Source organism: Sturnus vulgaris, chromosome 13 (assembly GCF_052056855.1).
Source record: "Sturnus vulgaris isolate bStuVul1 chromosome 13, bStuVul1.hap1, whole genome shotgun sequence".
In the NCBI taxonomy this organism is placed as follows: domain Eukaryota; kingdom Metazoa; phylum Chordata; class Aves; order Passeriformes; family Sturnidae; genus Sturnus; species Sturnus vulgaris.
Genome location: NC_142255.1, coordinates 2,922,237 through 2,941,635, shown reverse-complemented (window position 1 = coordinate 2,941,635; position 19,399 = coordinate 2,922,237). Strand labels below are relative to the sequence as shown.

Sequence of the window (19,399 nt, the reverse complement as noted above, 5' to 3'; positions counted from 1 at the left end):
GACTCCAAAAAGTTATCTTGGGTGATTTGGGGGTGGCTCTTAAAGCCTAATATGAGTTTACCACGCATGGCAGTGGGAGTTGCCATATACATTCTTTCTTAATAAGCTCTGGTATTTCTGTGAGCCCTTCCTTTCAATGTGTCTGGTGGAAGATACTGAGCTTCCTCACTTTGCTGGGATTCTCCCAGAGGGAAGAGTCAGGGGAGTTAAGTAGCTCTGTAAAATGTCCAGTAAGCTGTCGAGATTGCTGTAACCGGCTGAGAAAGGGGGAGAGGGCAAGACCTTCCTCTCTTTGCAGCAGCAAGTTAGTGCTTTGTAAGCCACCCTTAAATCTAGGTTGTATCCAAATATGCAAAGCTTGAGCATTAGAGAAATACAATTTGCAGGCCTCTTCCAACTTAACTTCTGCTACCAGTATTTTGCCACTTTCCAATTCTGTGTCAGTTGATAGCATTGTGTAAATCGTGTGGCATCATCAGGATTCTGTAAATTGTTCACTAACACCAAACATTTACTTGACATGTAGAAGCACAATTTTTTTTCTTAAGGCTCCGAATATAGGAAAGAGAAAGCGAGAGAAAAGCTTCTGAATCATATTGGTTTGATCCCTGCTTTTAAAATGCCAATTTCAAGTAATAAATAGAGCATGATTCATACTGCTTGCTGGAATTTGATGGTTTTGAACAAAATACCATCAATTGAAAACGTCTTGGTTATTTGTGGAGAGGTAATGTGACAAGTGCTTTTTCAGTAGTTGTGGTTGACTAACCTGGTTCAGCTCTCTGTTTTTAAAGAATGTACTCCAGCAAACCAGAGTTGATCTTTGGTCACATTAAAACAAGTGTGGCTCTGGACAGGGGGAGGCTGGGAAAGCCTCCTTGGAAGCATTGACATGAAGAGGTGTTGGAGGTGACTGGATAATCCAGCTTGGGAACATTAGCATTTAGTGAAGCTTGAGCAGCTAAGCCTTAGGTATAAATAAGAGTACAGAAGGATCTTAGCAGGCCAGGTGTAACATGTGTCTCCTGCAGCTGGCACTGGCACTGCTACAGCTCCTGCAGAATTCAGCAAGGGTTGCTGGCACACTGGAAAAAGATAAGTTTGAACATGAGTTTAAGGCATATTTTAACTCCTAAAAATACATGCAGGTGCAGCTTTAACTTCTTGAAATTATACACTTATCAAATAACAACCTAATCAGAGTTTATTAATACAGACTCTTAGCTTATAGGGCCTAACCTGTGAAATCATAACAGAATCTATGTGACAAATTTCATGTGTGCAGAAGTGCCACGTGGGACAGCTGCTGTAGTGATGCTTCTGACTTTGAAACAAGCCTGGGTAACCATGATGAAGGTTTGAAACCCTCTGTGTTTCTGGTTTTTAGCAGAGGGTAGTGCCTGGTGTTAAATGGGTCACAGTGATCACTATCATTCCCTCTAGCATGTGCCTGTACTGCAGGTTTTTTTTAATAAAGAAATAAGCAGGAAATTTTTGGAAAGAATAAGAACTTTGCAGGTATTTGTATTAAACTAACCCAAGTTGTCGTTGTCTTGACATAAGATTTGATTGCTTTTCTGTTTACATTTGGATGTAAAAAGCTATAGAATGATTAACTGCATATTAAACTTAGACTGTGAGATTTTTTTTTGTGAATTGTTTTGAATGTGTAGTGATGTGAACATTTTCGAAATATCCAAGATACTTTTCTGACTTGAGAAATCTTTTCTGTTAATATTATTTTAACCTTAAAAAACTTGAAGTTCATTGTAAGTATGAAAAACTGTGAACTCTGCTACAGATTACTTGCATTTTCTCTATAGAAATAGACTTTACATGTTTGGATTTTTTTAGGCAAGTTATTTATATAATTTTATTGCTGCTTGTAAAAACATACATTCTGTCCCAAAGTAATTTCAACAGAGTATTTCTCAAGGGAATTACAGAAAAGACATCTATCAGGAGGAGTTTGCAAGGCATGCAGAAAATAATAGTAACTGATCACAAGAAACTTTTCAGCACATTCCTCGAGTTTTTGTTCTCACATTGCTGTTACATGGAAAAGTACTGATATTCAAATAACCACATACAAAGGGTGTACATTTTTATAGTGAGGAAGAGTGAGAAGACAGATTTCAAATGCATACTAAAGGCTGGATACTTTTTTAAAAAGATAGCCTTCAGCTTTTATCTTAGTGTCTTTATATTATAGACTTCTGGGAATTACATTAGAAAAGTGTTTTTTCTTTATTGATACACAATTCCTTATTCTCAAGTCTGAGATCAGTCATGTTTGTCAGCTCAGTGTCTATAATTGACTTTTTATGGAGACATTTGAGTAATGCTATATAAATTTAGGGACCTACTGTTCTGATGAATGGTTGGGTGTTTTCCTTCCAGCATGTGCAAATGTGGATCAGTGACTGATCAGTAAAACTCTGGGCAAGTGATGAGTCAGGATTGTGGTAAAGCAGCAATATATTCCCTGGAAATTAATCTAGGAAAGGTCTGACCTGCAGATAAATTTTACTTAAATCAGTTGTCAGTCTGTAATAGGAAATGTGTCTGTCATATTTGTAGTTTTGAAACTTGAGTGTCTCTGCTTCTGAACTGCGTGGTAGCATCTCAGTTCTGTGGATGTATTTCTATGCCACTAATTAAAAATACAGAAATTTGAGCAATTGGAGATTTTGCAGATCAGATAAAGTAGTTTCCTGGCATTTGCTGTGACTTGTGACTGCTAAATAATTTAGTGTTTAAAACATAAATGAAGTGCAAAGAGGCACGACAGCATTGACAAAACCAGACAAGAATCAGAATGGCAATTTATTGAAAGAATAGAGAAGTGTGAAATGAGTGAAACAGTTGGCAAATCAGTTGCTTTTTGGGTGTTGAACGTGGAGGGGGGTTGCAGTGTGTTAAGCATGGCAGTCGTTATTCAGGTAGGGTTTGGGTATCACTGCAGAGATGGTTTCATGCTGCTGATGGCAGGAGTGTTAGTTGGTGATTCATAATCCAGCTTTGGCACAGAATGTCTCTTCAATTTTTCATACAGTGCTGACTATTTCTTTTAAGATTTAAAGCCCTTTTGTCATGCAGATAACAATATATCCTCTGTCAAGCTAGAAATGAGAACTTCCTTTGCTCATATGCAATGAAGGGCTTGATGTTACAATATCTTCTTGGTCCCTCAGTCATCTGTCCCTATAATCTCGTGCAAGTGTGTGCAGTTCATTTTGCTGTGCCCTCCACTTGAAGGACAGATTGGACACGTGGACTGGTTAGTGGAGAGGCAAACACAGCAGCCCTGAGCTAAGCTCTCCATTTGATGAGAAGAAAAAGAACCTGCTTAAAGCTGCTGCTGCTGAATTAAACCGACTTGAAATTGGGTTCTGTGAAATGAGCCTAACGCAGGACTCCTCTTGGGAATGGCAGCTCGTCATTTTTTGCAGTTTGTTGAAATAGTTTGAGTTGGGGTAATTAATGCTCATGGTACTCAGAGCTGAGAGTAAATCTAACCTTAATTCAAAGGTGAGGCAGTTTTTGATTGGGCAGTATTGGAAGTCCAGCTCTAGCTTCACTAATAGGAGAGAAGATCCTGGATTCCTTGCTAAGGTTGTTCTTGATGCATTTTCTGGTTAATAGATGAATAAAGTGAAAACTTTCTCTCTGTTCCAGTGTTCTTTTATTGTCCTGTCCCTCCAGCTTTGTCAGGACTGGGGGAGGTGTTGTCTGATACACCTCTGTTCCTATGGCCACGGTTCCTATGGCTTTTTCACCTGCTTTTGTCTCCCATCCATCACTGTGTCCTGAGAATAAGCAATGCTCATTTCTTCAGCTCTTGGAAACCTTCCTGGCAAAAACCCAACGCAGTTGAGGGCATTTGATGATTTAGGTCAGTGTTGGTGAGGATTTGAGCCACACGGTGTAACATGGCATCTGCCATAAAGATCACCTTCTCCTTGGTTTTGAGTAGGTGTTGGGATCAAACGGCCTCTAGAAGCCACTTCTGGTCTAAAGATGGAATCATTAAATGTGAATGATACCAGAGGTGTACGTCTTCATTTCTGGGAGTAGGTTTAATTCAGTGTAGTAGACCTTTCTCACATTGTTTCCTTTTTTTTCCCCCTAGAGCTGGGGAGGGGCAGCCAACAAAGAAACTGGTGACTAGACATGTGCTTGGCTGGGTGGATTTTAACTAGCAAAACTAGTTGGAATTTTCAGATTTCTTTTATATGCTTAGGAGATATTTATGTATAAAATGTGTAACTATTGAGTGATATCAGCAAGTGTTATTGGGAAAGGCATTTTAAATAGGAACACTAATGAGTTCATGCTGATTAAGAGATGGATACTTGAGTAGAGGAAGATTGCATTGTGAAGTGAATGCATGTTTTTGCTTCTTGTTAGTTGAACTGTTAGCTGTAAATGAAATACACTTCAATTGTCAACAGCCACAATTTTTACCAACTGAAATTTCAGCCAGGGTTTCCTATTCAGCTTGGTTACCTGACACGGTTTCAAATAATAAGCTGCTTGTTTCTTGCATGCTAAACTCCACCACCTGGGCTTGCTGTGCTGTGGATGGGAGGTGTTAAGTAGAGATTGGTGCAGTATCTTCTCCCAGGAGTCTTTATTTACATCTGCAGCCTGCTCTGAGGTTTGCTCCTTGCTGTTCCTGATCAGGCAGCAGTGGGACTGGTGACTTGTGTTTAGGGATGGCCTCACTGCTGAAGGATCAGTGTGTGCTGCTTACAGCAGCTGGGTGAGGCTTCACTCAAACTTAATTCTGAGTGTCTGCTCTGTCCTGAAAAGCAAAGCTCGACTTTGGGATGATGGGAACTGAACCTGCTGAATTCTTTTTGCTGATCTTTCCACGGAGCTTTGGAATGCTGTGGCCATATTTTGTCTGGAGTTATACATAGATGACCCTTTCTAGAGGTCAGGAAACTGTTCCAGGGTGGGAATTAGCTGTTTTGGGAGACTGCTAAAGACCAGGAAAAACAAGCTTCCATTACTGTAATAAATGTTTTATCTTGGGACATGTGTAAGCTCCAATATGATTGAAGTTTTCATAAAATCTAAATACTTTTTACTTGTAAGAATATAATGTTTAGAAAGCAATGTCATGCTTTTTTGCCTTTGTTTTAGGAGATGTAGGGAGGAGCAAAATATAAATGAGTGCTTTTTCAGAGGAGTCTTTTTAAATGAAAAGGGAGTGCTGGTGACTGAGAAGGCAGTTGTCTAACTCAGAAAGCCCTTGAGCTAACTTTGGGGATTAAATGTGGTATTTGATCCTCAGCTAATCTCTTTCTAACAGAGTGCAAAATGTAATCGTAGAAAGTAACTTTTGTGTGCCTGCACTTCTGTTGTAAAGTGTTTAGGCTCCACAAATCAAAAAGGACAGTGGTGCCTGAACTCTTATTTTCCACCAGTTGGCTTTGTCTGTTCCTGCTCAAGGCAATGAACTTCAGGTTATGATATTATACTGAGGTGAAATCTATGCTGTAGCCCTTTGGAAAATAGAAATGTTTTTCCACTTTCCCATGTTTAATGCTGTGTAAACCAGAGTGTTGCTGACCTTTTGCAAGGATCACAAAGACTTTAGCTCTTATTTCTCTTTGCAGTAAAAATTGCATGATGTGTATTCAGGTCAGAGTCTCAGAGCAACTTGAGATCTCAGAAACCAAGCAAAGACTAACAATTAGTTGAGATGTCCAAAATAAGGTTAAGATTGGTAGTGCTTCAAAGTTTGTTTCTGAAGTTTAGTTGTATTCTTAGCTTTAAGGTATTTCCTTTATGACCTTTAAACCAGCTGTGTATCTCTACCCATATATAGTGGTATTGGGATAATATTTCTGCTTTAGCCCAGAGGAACCATATTTACCTAACAAATATATATAGAAATGAAATCATGCAAAAGAAATGTAAAAGCAGCATAAATCTGCTGTCTGCTAAATATGGTGAATACTCAAACCTGAATGCCAGATATCTTTCAGAACACTTGTAACTAAACATAAACTAGGAATCTTTCCAAGATATTGTGTTGTGTGAGATCTCCATCCTCATGTCTGTTCAATCATCAACCTGTTTGAAAAGATTTACATTCTCTTTTAGGGCTGAATTTATTGAGTGCAGAGATCAACTCTTATTTTTCAAAGCTTGTGCATGTTTCCCACCTGCAATTTCTTGTTTGCAGCATATGAGGAGCAGCTGTGGAAGAGGAAATCTGGAAGAGGAGCTTGTCTTGGACGTGCTTTTCCCAGGTTCTCCTTTGCTCTTTGGCTCCAAGCTCTAGGCAGTGGCTGTGCTCTTAGGGTTTTCCCTCACTTCTTTTGCCTCCTTGCCTCTGAAATGACAGGAGAGGCACAAAGAAGAGGTTGCAGGAGTAGGTTCACCACTGCCCTCAGAGCAGTTTCTTTGGGTTACTGGAGATGGTTTGAGGATCAGGGGCAATAGTGCAAATGTTTAGCTGTTGTTCCCAGCACTCAGCCTGGGATATTTGGGCACACTGATGTGCAGTGTATGTGACATGCATGCTTTCTTCTCAGTCCTACCTCAGCTCCAAAATGAACTATTTTCAGTACACATGCTACAGGTGTTCCAAAAGTGCCCTCTGCCTGCATATTGCCATCCCTCACATGCACCTCTGCATCTCTTATGTATTGCTTGTCACTGGAGAGCAGTCAGACCACCCCAGTGGGTTTATGCTTTGTTGGTTTTCCTCTTGTTTTCCATGAATGATGCTAAATATTGTCATTTCCTCTTGCTTTTGGATGAAGAGGAGTATAGGGAAAGCTTTATTCTAACTTGTCTGCATTCTGCTGTTGATTTAAGTTAATTCTTTTATGGAGCCATGGAAGTACTTGGGTGTTGTATGATTTTAAAATTTCTGGGAGTTCTCCCTTTGGTACTGAGAGAGGTATCCTGGTATGTGCCTGCTTTAGAGCATAAAGTTTGTCTTTTTAATTTTCCTGATTTTTTTTCTTTTTTAATTGGTGTAGTCTTTTCCTCTCGTATCCATTTTAACACATTTTGTCTGTGAACTCAGCTTTCAAATCTTGTTAACAGTGGTCAGAGGAGCTGTCTGCTGTTCCTGGAGAGGGTGCTTTGGCAGGACTGGGCTGTCTTTTCAGTTTCTTTTCTTTTCAGGAATCCAGACAAGGTTTTGTAAGCAGTGTCTGCTGATGCACTGATACTTACAGACCTCTTGTCTGTTCTTTTGTGCTCACTTTCCTTATTAGTGTTTCCATCAGTGTGTTTCCAAGGCATTTGCAGCTTCCATCCTGTGCTGCCAGTGGTTCCATGTGGGACTGCAGGAAGAGCCTTGGCTGACAAGGGGTTTTGGTACACTTCATGCAATGTACCTTCACACTTTAATTTCTGATAGATATTAATCTATTACCAGAGAGTTTTAAGACCAGTTTGGAAACAAACAGCCCAACCCATTTCTTCATTATTCTTGCTATTAGAAAGGATTTGCTAACAGCAGTTCTGTTGTTCAGGTTTATATGCCTGTTATTTTGCACAACTAAGGCTATCTAAAAGTTGTGATTTCTTCCACATCATGGATTTGAGTGTTCAAACTCACTTGTTTTGTATTGGAATAACATGCACAGCAACAGCAAGAAAATGTAGAACAAAAATGTATGGAAGCTGACATGTTGTATTTTTTTCTAAAGATGGATCTTCTGAAAACAGGCAGAATTAGTTGCTTGTTTTGTGTGAGAATCACTGACTCTTCCCACACTTCATTTCCTCTAACCTTTGTCCCTGTACCCATATCAGTGCATTTAAAATATCCAGTTCCATGCTGTCTTTGTGGCTTTTGAGGTCAGAGTAGATGCTTTTGTGTTGGGTCATGATGCCTGTGGTGAGTCATTCTTTTAAGTATATACTCAATCTCTTTCTCAGTATATTCTCACATCCAAAATATTCGACCCCATATTCTGAAAAATGGCTGTAATGACTTGTTTTGGTGGTTATGTGCATGAAAAATTCCAATCTGTATTCCTCTGTGGCAGCAGCCAGAGCTTCCTCTCACAGAATATTAGTGAGTTTGGAGTATATGCTCTGCTCCTTGACAACTTCTGTGCTGAATAAAGTTTTGAGGAAGAGCAAAAGGGCTAAAATAGCTTTAAAACAACTTTCTAGTCTCATTAGGTGTATGCAGTCTTCAATTATTTTATTTTCAAATATGTCACTTTGCATTTCACTGGCCAGTCACAATCAGGATTCCTTGACATTCAGTAATCTCTAGTTCATAATACTCATTTGGCATTTTAAATCAAAGTACTCCTCAAGCATTAATTAATACTGTTTCTTGTTTCACTTGTGTGATGCTGGTAAATGTTTGAACTGGGTAAACACCATGAAAAACTTCAGTCTGTTCATTTACATTTTTTAATAAACTGCTTTGCTCATGGCACTTTCATGTTTGCATTGCACAAACAGTGAGTGATTGAGTCTTAGAGACATAAATGATCAGAGGAATGGTACTTCAGTTTGGAAGGGAAGTCACTGGGGTCTGCTGAGGTCCTGGCTCATTTATGGGTGCTGTGGTTTGAGAAGTGTCTGTGCTCCAGGCAACCCTTTGTGATACTGCTGCTGTTGTGGGGTGTTCTGGGGTACCCCTTTACCTCACTGATGGGAAAGGAGCTATTGGGAGACTTTGTCCTGTGACATACAAGCTCCTCAGATCCCAGAGAAATTTTCAAATGGCAGAGCAGGTGAAGAAGTAGACTAAGTTGCCCTCAGTAACTGGGAATTCAGAAGACATTTTTGTGGGCAGATCCCTATCCCTGGTCCCATCCCTATTGGACTTACTTTAAGTAGAGTGATTAAGGAAAAATTCTCAAGATTTATTTTGAGACTTATTTTTTGTGGTCTGAATGGTTTGTTTTCTCAAGTGACATCTGTAACACAAGAATTAAATTAATTTTGCAGAATTGTATTTGTTAATGGTATTAGTCTAAATGGCAATTGATGCTGTCATGAACAAAGTTAATTCAGAATAAAATGAACTATCCTAATGTAATACCTGCAGTGAAGGGCTAGATAGAAAAGCCTTCCCTCTGGATACCAGAAGTAACCACAGTTACTGGTTTTAGCTTTCCAGGGATCTATAGCACAATTATTTTTCATCTCATTGTGGGCTTTTGTTTTCCCTGAAGTGATCTAAAAAGCTGGTTTATTGGTAATGCAAAATTTCACTCTGGTATTTGAAGGGAGAAAATCAATGTGGGGCTGTTCTTGCCTTTGTCTGCAGAGTTGAGGATATTCCTTTGCTGTGGCTTTCATTCCAGAGAACAGCAAGGTTTTACACACACATTTATATATATGTATATGAGATGTCTATATATATGTGCCTCATCCTAAAGCTTTTCTATAAATGAGAGCAGAATGCAGAATTGAACACTTGTGGTTTTAAAATCCATGTTTGCAGATGTTTGACAGCTGTTTCTAAGGTCAGAGTATAATAGCTTTGTTAGTGTTTGCTGCAAATTAAACTAAGTATAAACCTAAGCTTTACATCTTTTCTTTCTTTCCTTAAGCTGCTTGGAAATGCAGTGGAACTCTGGATTTTTTTCCTACAAGTCTCTGGTTTGGTCTGTAGTGTTTCTTTGTTTTTACTGGCAAGAAGTAAAAATAAAAGCAGTTGGCTATTCTCTGGTATATGTTTTCTGGTTTTTCAGAAAAACCTTCATCCCCTTAGGTTGAGCTTGCAATTTTCCTAGTCACAAAAACCTTTTTCTGATGAGTTGCCTGTCAGGAAAAAGTCACATCTGATTTTTTTGCAGGGAAGTATGTTGGATAACATGCTTCTGCTCCAGCTTGATGGAAGAAAAGGCTCAGTCAGAGGCAATCTGAACTTCCTCTGCCAGCTCCAAAAGCATTGTGGTTTTAATAGGAGATGGACTTAGTTCAGTTTTGTTTCTGATGTTCTGGCTTCATCTGGAAAGGCAGAGGAAGTGATGGTCCTGTGGGTTCTTCTCTCAGTAAATCATCTGAATTTAGATTGTTTGCATTCTGAAGTGCTTGGATTCTGATGCTGAGATAAGGAATACTGTGACTCTTCTGTGATGTAGCAGATGATTTTTTTTTTTTGTAATCTGTTAGCCTCTGAATGGTAAAATTTGGACTTATTTACTCTGGCAAGGGGGATGAGAGACTTAAGGAGAAAAATTCTCCACTCAGCAGTAACATTTCTAAAACTAGAGCTGGTGATGAGGTAATTGGAACTCCTGCAGTGTTTTATAATCAGCCTGTAAGCTGGATTTCTGATGCTGACTTCATATTCAAATATGCTTAACTGTAATAAATAATATGTATTTATAATGTTACCTTGTAACTGGATGGCTGAAGAGTTTAGTAATTTTTTTTATTCTTATTCATAAGATTAATGTTGAAAAGGCAACATTAAGGGCAGTTTACCCTTTTCCCAGTGTTCAGAGCATCTCGAGACTCAGCCTGGGGTGAGGAAGAAGTCACTCTACAGGTGACAGTGACTTATTAGTGACCAGAGCTGTGCAGAGCCCCTCGTGTCACTCGTGTCACTCAGCAGTGACTGAGTGTGCCAAGCACAGCGGGTGATGTTTGGTGGGAGCACCCAACATTTGGGGTGGGCAGAGATTGCTGTGCTCAGGCTCTGCAGGGCTGAGCCCCGGGCCAGGAGTGCATGGGGACAGGAACGGCCTCGTGTGGGGACAGGAGGGGCTGCCCGTGGCTCGTGTGGGGACAGGAGGGGCTGCCCGTGGCTCGTGTGGGGACAGGAGGGGCTGCCCGTGGCTTGTGTGGGGACAGTGCTGCTCTGACTCCAGCTGGCTCCTGACAAGTTAAGAACGCAGGTGTACTGTGCTGAGGTGGTCTGCTAGATAAAGTTGTTTGCACATTTTAAATGGCACTTTTGCTGTTTCTGATGCTTTGAAGACAAGGTCAACTGTGGCAAATTTTACCCTTCATTGACAGCATGTATGAAAGGTCCTTGAACCTGTCATGTCCCTACATGTGCTGCCCTATAGCAGTGCTGAGAACAGTGCAGCCACAGTAATGTTGAGGAAAAGTGAATCATTCTGTCTAGCTCCAGCCATGGATTTGTTCTCACCCTGATTTTAAAGCTACCTGCTTTTGAGTTTTTTTCTCTGCTGCACAAATGTGATCAGAAATTTGAAATTTTGATAGCTTTCAGTCTGTGCAAAATGTAACTTAGCTACTTTATCTTTACTGCTGGAATAATAATAACATATCATGGCCTACAAAAGGTAATGTGAAAAGAAATTAAAGAAGTTTATTTAAACCATATTCCAGTTTTGAATGGTGTTTAATTACCCACTGTTTGATCCTTGAAGTGTGTAGTAGCACTTAGATCTTTATGCTGTAAAAGTTTTGCTTTAATTTCCTGAGTAATTCTGTCAGACCATGTTGGTAAACTCTGCACAGTTTTGTCCAAGTATGATCTCTGCAGCATGCAACCGAAGTGTCCAGCTGAAAAATTGAAACAGAAAGTTACAAAATACTGTTGTCCCCTTTTTGTATCGTGAAGCCATGATTGATCAGGTAAGAGAGGGAAAGGAAAAGATAAATTATGCCACATTTTTGACAATGTAGGATTTTTTCTAGGCTCCTATAGAGGTTTAACTAATGCTAGTGCATATGTTAGTTGAACATTTGAAATCTAGTCAAATACAGCTGTTCATGAATAAATCAGTCTCTCTATTCCTGCTTAGCCTGTTGCCTTCCTGAGCCAGCACAGCCAGCAGTGTAGCAGTGCAGTGAACTCAGAGCTGCTCCAGTTTGAATTAGTTTTATTTGGAGGAGATGCTTCTCTGCATTGAACTACAGGGCTGGTAGGGTTTAAACAACAATTTCAGTTGTGTTTGTTTTTGCATACATAGTTAAAAAATGAAAATAGGGTATATTTGCTAGCCATTAGAAAACTAAGCGTACATTGTTTCTGTTGCCTCGAATTTAGTTAAATGTGTTTCAGTAAACATGGAGCTCTGCAGTGGGGGTGAAACTAAATGGATAATGATTTTGGAGCAGAGGTTTGGGAGAGTTGTCCCTGAGAAATGAGACTGAAAGACTTGTGTGTGTCCCATCTGCTCTCAGTCAGTTTTAGGGGAACTGTTTTGTTTTCTTGCTCTCTGGAACTGATTAGCAGCCATTGTAAATTCACTGATGTTACTTTGTCTTTAGTGTGTGGGTCAGCATTATCTGAAAGAGTTACTATCTAGAACATATGGGTTAAATAAAAAAAGTGTATGTCCTCTTGGCTTCCTGTGTTTGTGTTCTGTTTAGATGTTGTTAAGGTTGGTGTCCAGCTGCCTCCCTGCAGTTTGAAAGTGAGCTTGGGCCAGATGTGAGCAGACAGATCAGGACCTGGTGAGAAGGTCACAATAGGCATAATTGCTTAGGCTTCCTTTTTTGAAAATCATAATTTAGGATTTTTGACTGATGAATATTGTGTAACATGAAGCAGAACTTCATTTGCCTCTTAGATGATAACTGCATGAAACAATTTATGTTGTATGGTTTAGAAGCTGTGCTTAAGCAGCTTTCTGGGCAGTGGAGAGCATGATTCTCAAATCAGTTGAATTTTCAGATTCCTTGTGATACATGTAGTTTCTTTTCTATGTGTGTAGATTCTTATCTATATGTGAGGAAGTATGGTTTGCCTTCTTTAAGGATTGAAATCCTATTTGTTTTACCAGAGTATCTCACTACTTTTCCTAACAGCATTATATTATTTAAGTTGTCTTTCTTTTCCTGTCAGAGATGCTGGTGTTTGGAAAAACCCCATAATGTGGAGTTGTGATTCATAGAATTGCAGATGTTGCTTGGAAGGGACATCTGGAGGGAGGTCATCTTAGTCCAGCCTCCCACTCTGAGCAAGGCTATTGCCAACACTAGTTTAGGTCAGTTTTAGCATTTCAAATCTGCCAGGATAGACTCCACCTCTCTGGGAACACTTCCTGGTGTCCAGCCTGACCCTGCAAAGCCAATGGAACTGGGGAGAACTTGGCTCTGTCATCTCTGCCACTTCCATGCAGTAGCTTTAGGCTCTATAAGATTGGTCCTTGGCCCCCTCTGCCACACTGAGCAAGCCAAATTCCCTCCCCATCCCTTGGCAGTCCAGGTGCTTTGGATCCCTGAGCATCTTGGAATCCCTTTGCTGGTCAGTCTCCAAAACTGTGCTCAGTCCCTGGTTTGTAATGGCAGAGCAGGAATTCAGTTTCTTCACTCCTGGCTGAGCCTTTCCTGTACACAAGTAAAGGTGTTCCTCTGCTAGAGATCAGTGGCTGTACCCCTAGGAGGAGTCTGCTTTGCTTTAATTATTTTCTAGGTAAGAAGTCAGGATGATGGGATCCTTAAGGGTGATCTAAGGATCTCAGCAGCTGGAAAAGCAGGAGAGAAAAGAGTGAATGTCATCCATGTTGTACTTGTGATAGAGATCTGCAAAAGCTCTGAGATGCAAGCAGATCTGTCTTTCTTTGTCTGTAGAAAACATCTACTTTTGGAACTGAGAAAACACATCTAATATTCAAAACATGGAGCAGGGTTTTTTGGATTTCAGTGCTGGGTGGAAAACACCAAGCCAGGAGAAAGTAGAAGGTGATGGCTCTCCTCGAGGCCCAAAGCCCGAGGGTACTGGATGAAAGGGACAGCAGTAATTGAACTGCTCATCAAGGGTGACTCCAAAATTGAAGGAACAGGAATTTAAGTAGTGTGGCACTTCAAAATGGCCTGAACTGGCAACTCATAATCATAGACTGAGTTTGTTAAAGCTTTTTGGGTTTTTTTTACTAAAATGCAACAGTTTTGTTTTTTAGTAAGAAAGGTGATAAAGTAATTAAGCTTTGGATTTCTTCTCACATTGAATTCCTGTGACATGCCAGAAGGTTACAAATGAAACCACTTCTAATTTGGGGGCAGTTTGTATTCAATGAGAAATACACAGTCCTTATTCAGCAACTGTTCTATGGGATTGAAGGTAAAATACTCTAAGTAGCTGTGTTCTGTTAGTTAGTGCTCAACTGCACACATAGATTAATTGTGAAAATCTGGACAGGGAATTATTACTACAATCTTAATTTGAAACTTCAGGGGGAACTTGGTTTCAATTTTCTTCTGGGGTCCACACAAGCCTCTGGTGAAGGGTGCACTGTGAAGAATAACCAGGCAGGTGGACTGGAAGAGCAGGATCTGCCTACCTGTGTGCTGAGTATGGTGAATGAAGGTTTGTCTTGAGGGATAAAATAAAACTGCAGGGTTTTCCAGCAATGCTGTGGCACTGGCACAGGGCTCAGTTAAAATGGAAACTCAGAATTGAAGTGTCACTTGTGGTCTTTGTTCTCTGCCTACAGGATGTGTCCTGAAGCCACTCAGCTGTGACTGGCCAATTGGTTCATGGGGTTATAATGTTTGAATTGAAGTGCTGTTGAAAGGAAGCAATGACATGGTTAACTTTTTTTACCTTTATTTTTTTCCCCCAGAGCTATGGAGAACTTGGTAACTGGCTCCAATCTTCCTCCACTTTTTACTGATGAGGATGGACCTAAGGAAGGTAGTGAAATTAATGTAACTGGGTAAGCCACTCCTTTTTCACCTTCAGCTGCTAGATACCATCTCTGCACTTGTCAGGAAATTGTTTCAGTGGGAACAGGGCATTCTAAGGAATTCTTAAAAAGAGAAATAAAGCCAACAGAATTCAATCTTGCAACGTTCCCTCGACCTTGATAGAAGATCACAGGACTGTGTTTAGGAGAAACCAGAACTCTTCTGAACTGATCGAAGTGGTCACAAGCTGTTCTTTAGTATCCCTTAGCTTTAAAAGGCAGATCCCTAGCATTTCAGTCTTGGCACAAGTGACATTAAGGGGACACAGAGGAAGTATCTGTTGGCCATTGTGGTCCCTGCTAAGTGATTTCAATTAAAGATATACTTGTTCATCAGTGATCTCTGAAACTGATACCTCATTTTTGTCAGTCCAACTCTGCTTTTACAAACTGCAACAATGGCCTCTTAAAATCACAATGCCAAGAGAAGTTTTCTTTTAAGAATACATGGAATCTTTGCTATGTTTTGATAATTGAAGATTTTTTTCTGTTTTGCAAAGCACCAAACAGTAAAATTCAGACTTTGCAGTCAGGTAAAGCTCTGTAAAAACCAATGTGAACACTTGCACTTCAAATGGGTCTGAATTTGGATTTACTTATCTGGGATTTCAAACTTGTTGGTGCCAAATTAGGTCCATATTCAATTGAGGCTTGTGTTTAAAAGGTATTAATGTTTGGCTGAGCTTTCATCAGTGTTTGCTGCAAAAGGCTGCATCACATGAAGTTTTTCCTGTAGCTGTAGTTGAAAGAGCTTCTCTGCTAAGGGGGAATGGAGAGGAAAACTGAAAGACTCTTCAAACTCTAACAGTGAATCCAGAGCTGTGTTGTTCCTATTCTTTTTGACACATACCAAATATAATTAACTTAGGGGAGGGTGTCTGCTTTGTTCCCCTGCTCCCTCTCTAATTGTCAGTAATATGAGCTCAATCTGGTGTCTCAAAGTCAGCCATGGATCTCTCCAGCCCTTTTGTTTTTACCAGTAATTATGTCACAATTGCTGATTGTAGCAAGTAATGGAAATATGCTGTTCTCTCTGAAGACAGATACTCCCATGGGCATTCAAATAGCAATTCTGTTAATATGTATCAAATTTTTATAGCTGTATTCTACATCAATAGGAACAGTTATTTTGAATATTTCAAATTTGCCATAGACATGAGTAGCTTTAGACTGGAATAAATTAGCAAAGGAGACTTGAAGCATTCCCTGCTGCTAAAGGAATTTTCATGAATGTAACTGGCTAAGGCCAAGTATTCTTTAGCCTCAAGAAGGGTTTAGAATCTGAGTCCAAAAATCTTATATTAATTTGCCTACTGAACACAGTGCTGAGAATGTCCAGGAGGCTGCTGCCCCCAAATGAGTGTTCATCATTGTCAGTCTACCTTCAGAAGTATTTCTGCACTCTTGCTCTTCTTTTTTGCCTGCAGACATCTTGCTGTTTTTTAGAGCAAGGTAGATTGATACAACTCCTGCAGCAAAATTAAATAATGGCAATTCTGGAGCCTGTTGGGACCTAGTCATGTTTGTGTTTAAATACCCACATGTATGAACAGGAGATTGTATGGAATGAAGTTCAATCCGAGATCATACACAATCACAGACCTCTAAATGTATTTGTGGAGAAATACATTAAACACATCCAGAAAGGTGTATCTTGGTTGATGATGAAACTTTTAATTTCAAATTCCTTCTGGTACTTTTGAAGAAGGGTAGATTCACACTGTCTAGTTTCTGATCGAAATGTACACTTGCCTGCACGTTCTTTGTGTAATCAAATGCTTCACTGAAAATGAAACAAAATGCCACTTCAAAAATCAAACTGGGTCTGAAGGTCCATAGGAACTGTGGTAGTTACAGTGGTTGCTTGGATGGAACAGCCAGTTCTTCAAAAATCACTTTTAAATCCCATCTTTTCTTGCTAGTGTGAGAATGAATATATTTGCAATATTTTTGCATGTTTTAGAAGATTAGGGAGGAAATGATTTAGCAATGATGATTAAATTTTTTGTTCTCCACTTCTGTGCTTTTTCAGATTAGCTAATTCGGAGAGTTCATTCAGTGGTGGAACTTCACAGCCTGTGAATAACCCAGATTTGGTGGAAGACTTGTCACAGGCTCAGCAGCAGCAAAATGAGTCTTCTAATGCTGCTGAAACCACTGAGCAGAAGCCTGAGGAGGAGGTGAGATGAAATAATAGTAACTTTTCAATGAAGCAAAGGCAAGGAATTTTGTCATTATATTATCTTACATGGTCAGATTTACTCTTTTAATAGGATCACAAATTTTTATCCATTTGCCATTTTCATCTTCTGATTCCCTGATTTTCTGCTGTGTTGCATGTCTGCACACAGATAGCTGGCAGTTGGAATATACAGAGAGCAGCACATGGGTCTCAGCTTAGCCAGAGGGGCCCACAAGCTGGTGCTGCATTCAGGACTGAATGTTCAGCTGCCACAGCTTATTTTCTTTCTTGTGAGCCAGCAAGTGAGACCATTGTACTGTTCTGGTAGTAACTGATGTCTTTAAAACCATTATGTTTTCACTACTTTAGACTATACCTTGTGTGCCATCCAACACTGATTTTTGGTGATTAAATCATGAAGGACCTGAAGTTGGACTAGGAAGTGGTTTTGAGGTTTTCTGTTGTTTTGTTTTTGGTTTTTTTTAGTAGATGTATTTGATATTCCTCCTGGTAGTTTGTTTTCAGCTGTGAGGTCCTTTTTTAATTAAGTAATAAAATTCCAGGAGGGAAACAAAAAGTAACATGATGGCAGGACCATGTTGATCTGGGGAAAGCTTAGAAGTACTGAATATTGTTATATGTACATAGCATTGGAAAACAGTGTTGTCAGAGATTGCTGTAGAAATAGTTTGAAGCCAAGAGGATGAGTGATAATGATGTTATTCCTGTGAACTCACAGTGTGCCCCAGACACATTTACAATATTCCCTCCTTTGGAGTTTGTTTGTTGCTCTGTTGGAGGTAATTAGTGGGACAGACAATCTACTGAACAGATGAGAATAGAAAAGCCTGTATACTGTCTTTACACCCACTTTTTTGGCACATTGTGCATGAAGGACAAAGATCTGGAAGGTGCAGAATAACTAGTTATCAATTATTAACTTAGACACAAAATCTCCCCAAAAAATCTATGGAAGTAAATGACTTGCAGGGGAGGGTATGTGAGTGTGGGAATAACTAAAACCAAGCAAACAAGTAATAAAAAAATATTTGCAGTTGCATTAGTTGAGGTGATCATGCTGTGGATCATCAGTCCCTGTGATTTGACAGTCAGAGGCTGATGTTATTTTGTTGTCCCTGTGGACTAGGAGAAACTGTAAGCTACTTTCCACAATGAGACTTTATTGGCTTTGTTTAGACAGAAGTGAGGATAGCTGTAAAGTAGGGTTTGAAACCTGCATCCATGGAGAGAATCACAGCCACGTGCTCCTGATGGAGTTGTTTATTCCTTGCAGAGGTGATTATTTTCACACAATCTGAATTGCCTTGTGTTTTCACTTTGCAGCAGCAAAGAACCAAGCGAGGAGGTTGGGCCAAAGGCAGAAAGAGGAAGAAACCACTGCGGGACAGCAATGCCCCCAAATCGCCCCTCACGGGCTACGTGCGGTTCATGAACGAGCGCAGGGAGCAGCTGCGGGCCAAGAGGCCCGAAGTGCCTTTCCCAGAGATCACCAGGATGCTGGGCAACGAGTGGAGCAAGCTGCCCCCTGAGGAGAAAAGGGTACCACTGCACTCCTGTCCTTGCTGCATGGGATTGCTCCTACGTGGGTGTGGTGTTTAGTGAGGAAGGTGACCAGCTTTTGGTTGAAACCGTGTTTAGGAGGATCTTTCAAAATGAGGGGCTCAGGTTCACGTGATGAAGCCTGGCAGGGCCACAGCATCTCCTCCAGGGGTGACTTGAGGAGAGCTGCATCCTCTAGGTAATGCAAGAATACATCCAGAATGGGGGGATTGTCTAATGAGACATCCCATAGTTTGTGTGCTCCATCTGGATGTAACTCTGCTGTACCAACTCAGATACATCTGAGACTTGTAAGGCCAAAGTCTTGGGATGTGATGGCTCCTAACTGGGGGTCCTGTGGCCTTCTGCACTATTTGATAAGTGAATGAAGCTCAAGGCCACATTTGGGCTGTTTTTTAGGGCCCTCTGGGGTGGACCTTGTTAATGAGTTCATTGCTAATGGGTGTCTAACTGTCCACACCTGATTGCCAGTTGGAGATTACTGCAAAGCAGTTCTTAAATCCCAGTGCAACTGAATGCTCTCATATGAATTTAATCTTCATATTTGAACTCTGAAAAATACTTTAAGGGTGTAATGAAAGATGAGATAGAAAAAACAAGATTTCCTTTTGTTGCTTTTTTACTAAGCCTGTAGAATACAACTTACAGAGATGATATAAAATGGTTCATAGGCACTGTGATTTAACCATAATGGAAAGTATGTGGCAAGGCAAGGCAGTTGATTTGATAGCAGGGATAGTTAGAATTATGTTGCTTAGAGAAAAGTCAGGATTGCTCCTATGTAAGGCTGGAAATTTATATCCATGGAGGGCATGTCTTGTGGTGACAAAAATGTCTACTGAGAGAGAAGGGAAAAAGACATCTCCCCCTATGTCCCCTGCACTTTCATGTATTCTTATCATGTGTCAGGCAGATTTTTAACCTAGGAAAAAGGAAATTGAGTTCAAATCTCTATTCTGTATGCTGCTTTTTAAATCCCTGAGGAATCTGTCCTTGAGTAAAGCTGTAAGTTTCTAACTCA

General features: G+C 40.2%; 1 protein-coding gene across 3 annotated transcripts in view; it reads left to right on the top strand.

The window, feature by feature from the left end:
• HMG20A (high mobility group 20A) overlaps positions 1-19,399 on the top strand; it is a 38,217-nt gene that overhangs the window by 6,225 nt on the left and 12,593 nt on the right. For all 3 annotated transcript variants that reach the window (XM_088172338.1, XM_088172337.1, XM_088172336.1), the window contains 3 exons: positions 14,493-14,585; positions 16,648-16,795; positions 18,142-18,357. In XM_088172338.1, coding sequence (XP_088028464.1) covers positions 14,497-14,585; positions 16,648-16,795; positions 18,142-18,357 — 453 coding nt within the window. In that variant the 5' untranslated portion in view covers positions 14,493-14,496. The remainder of the gene's footprint in view (positions 1-14,492; positions 14,586-16,647; positions 16,796-18,141; positions 18,358-19,399) is intronic.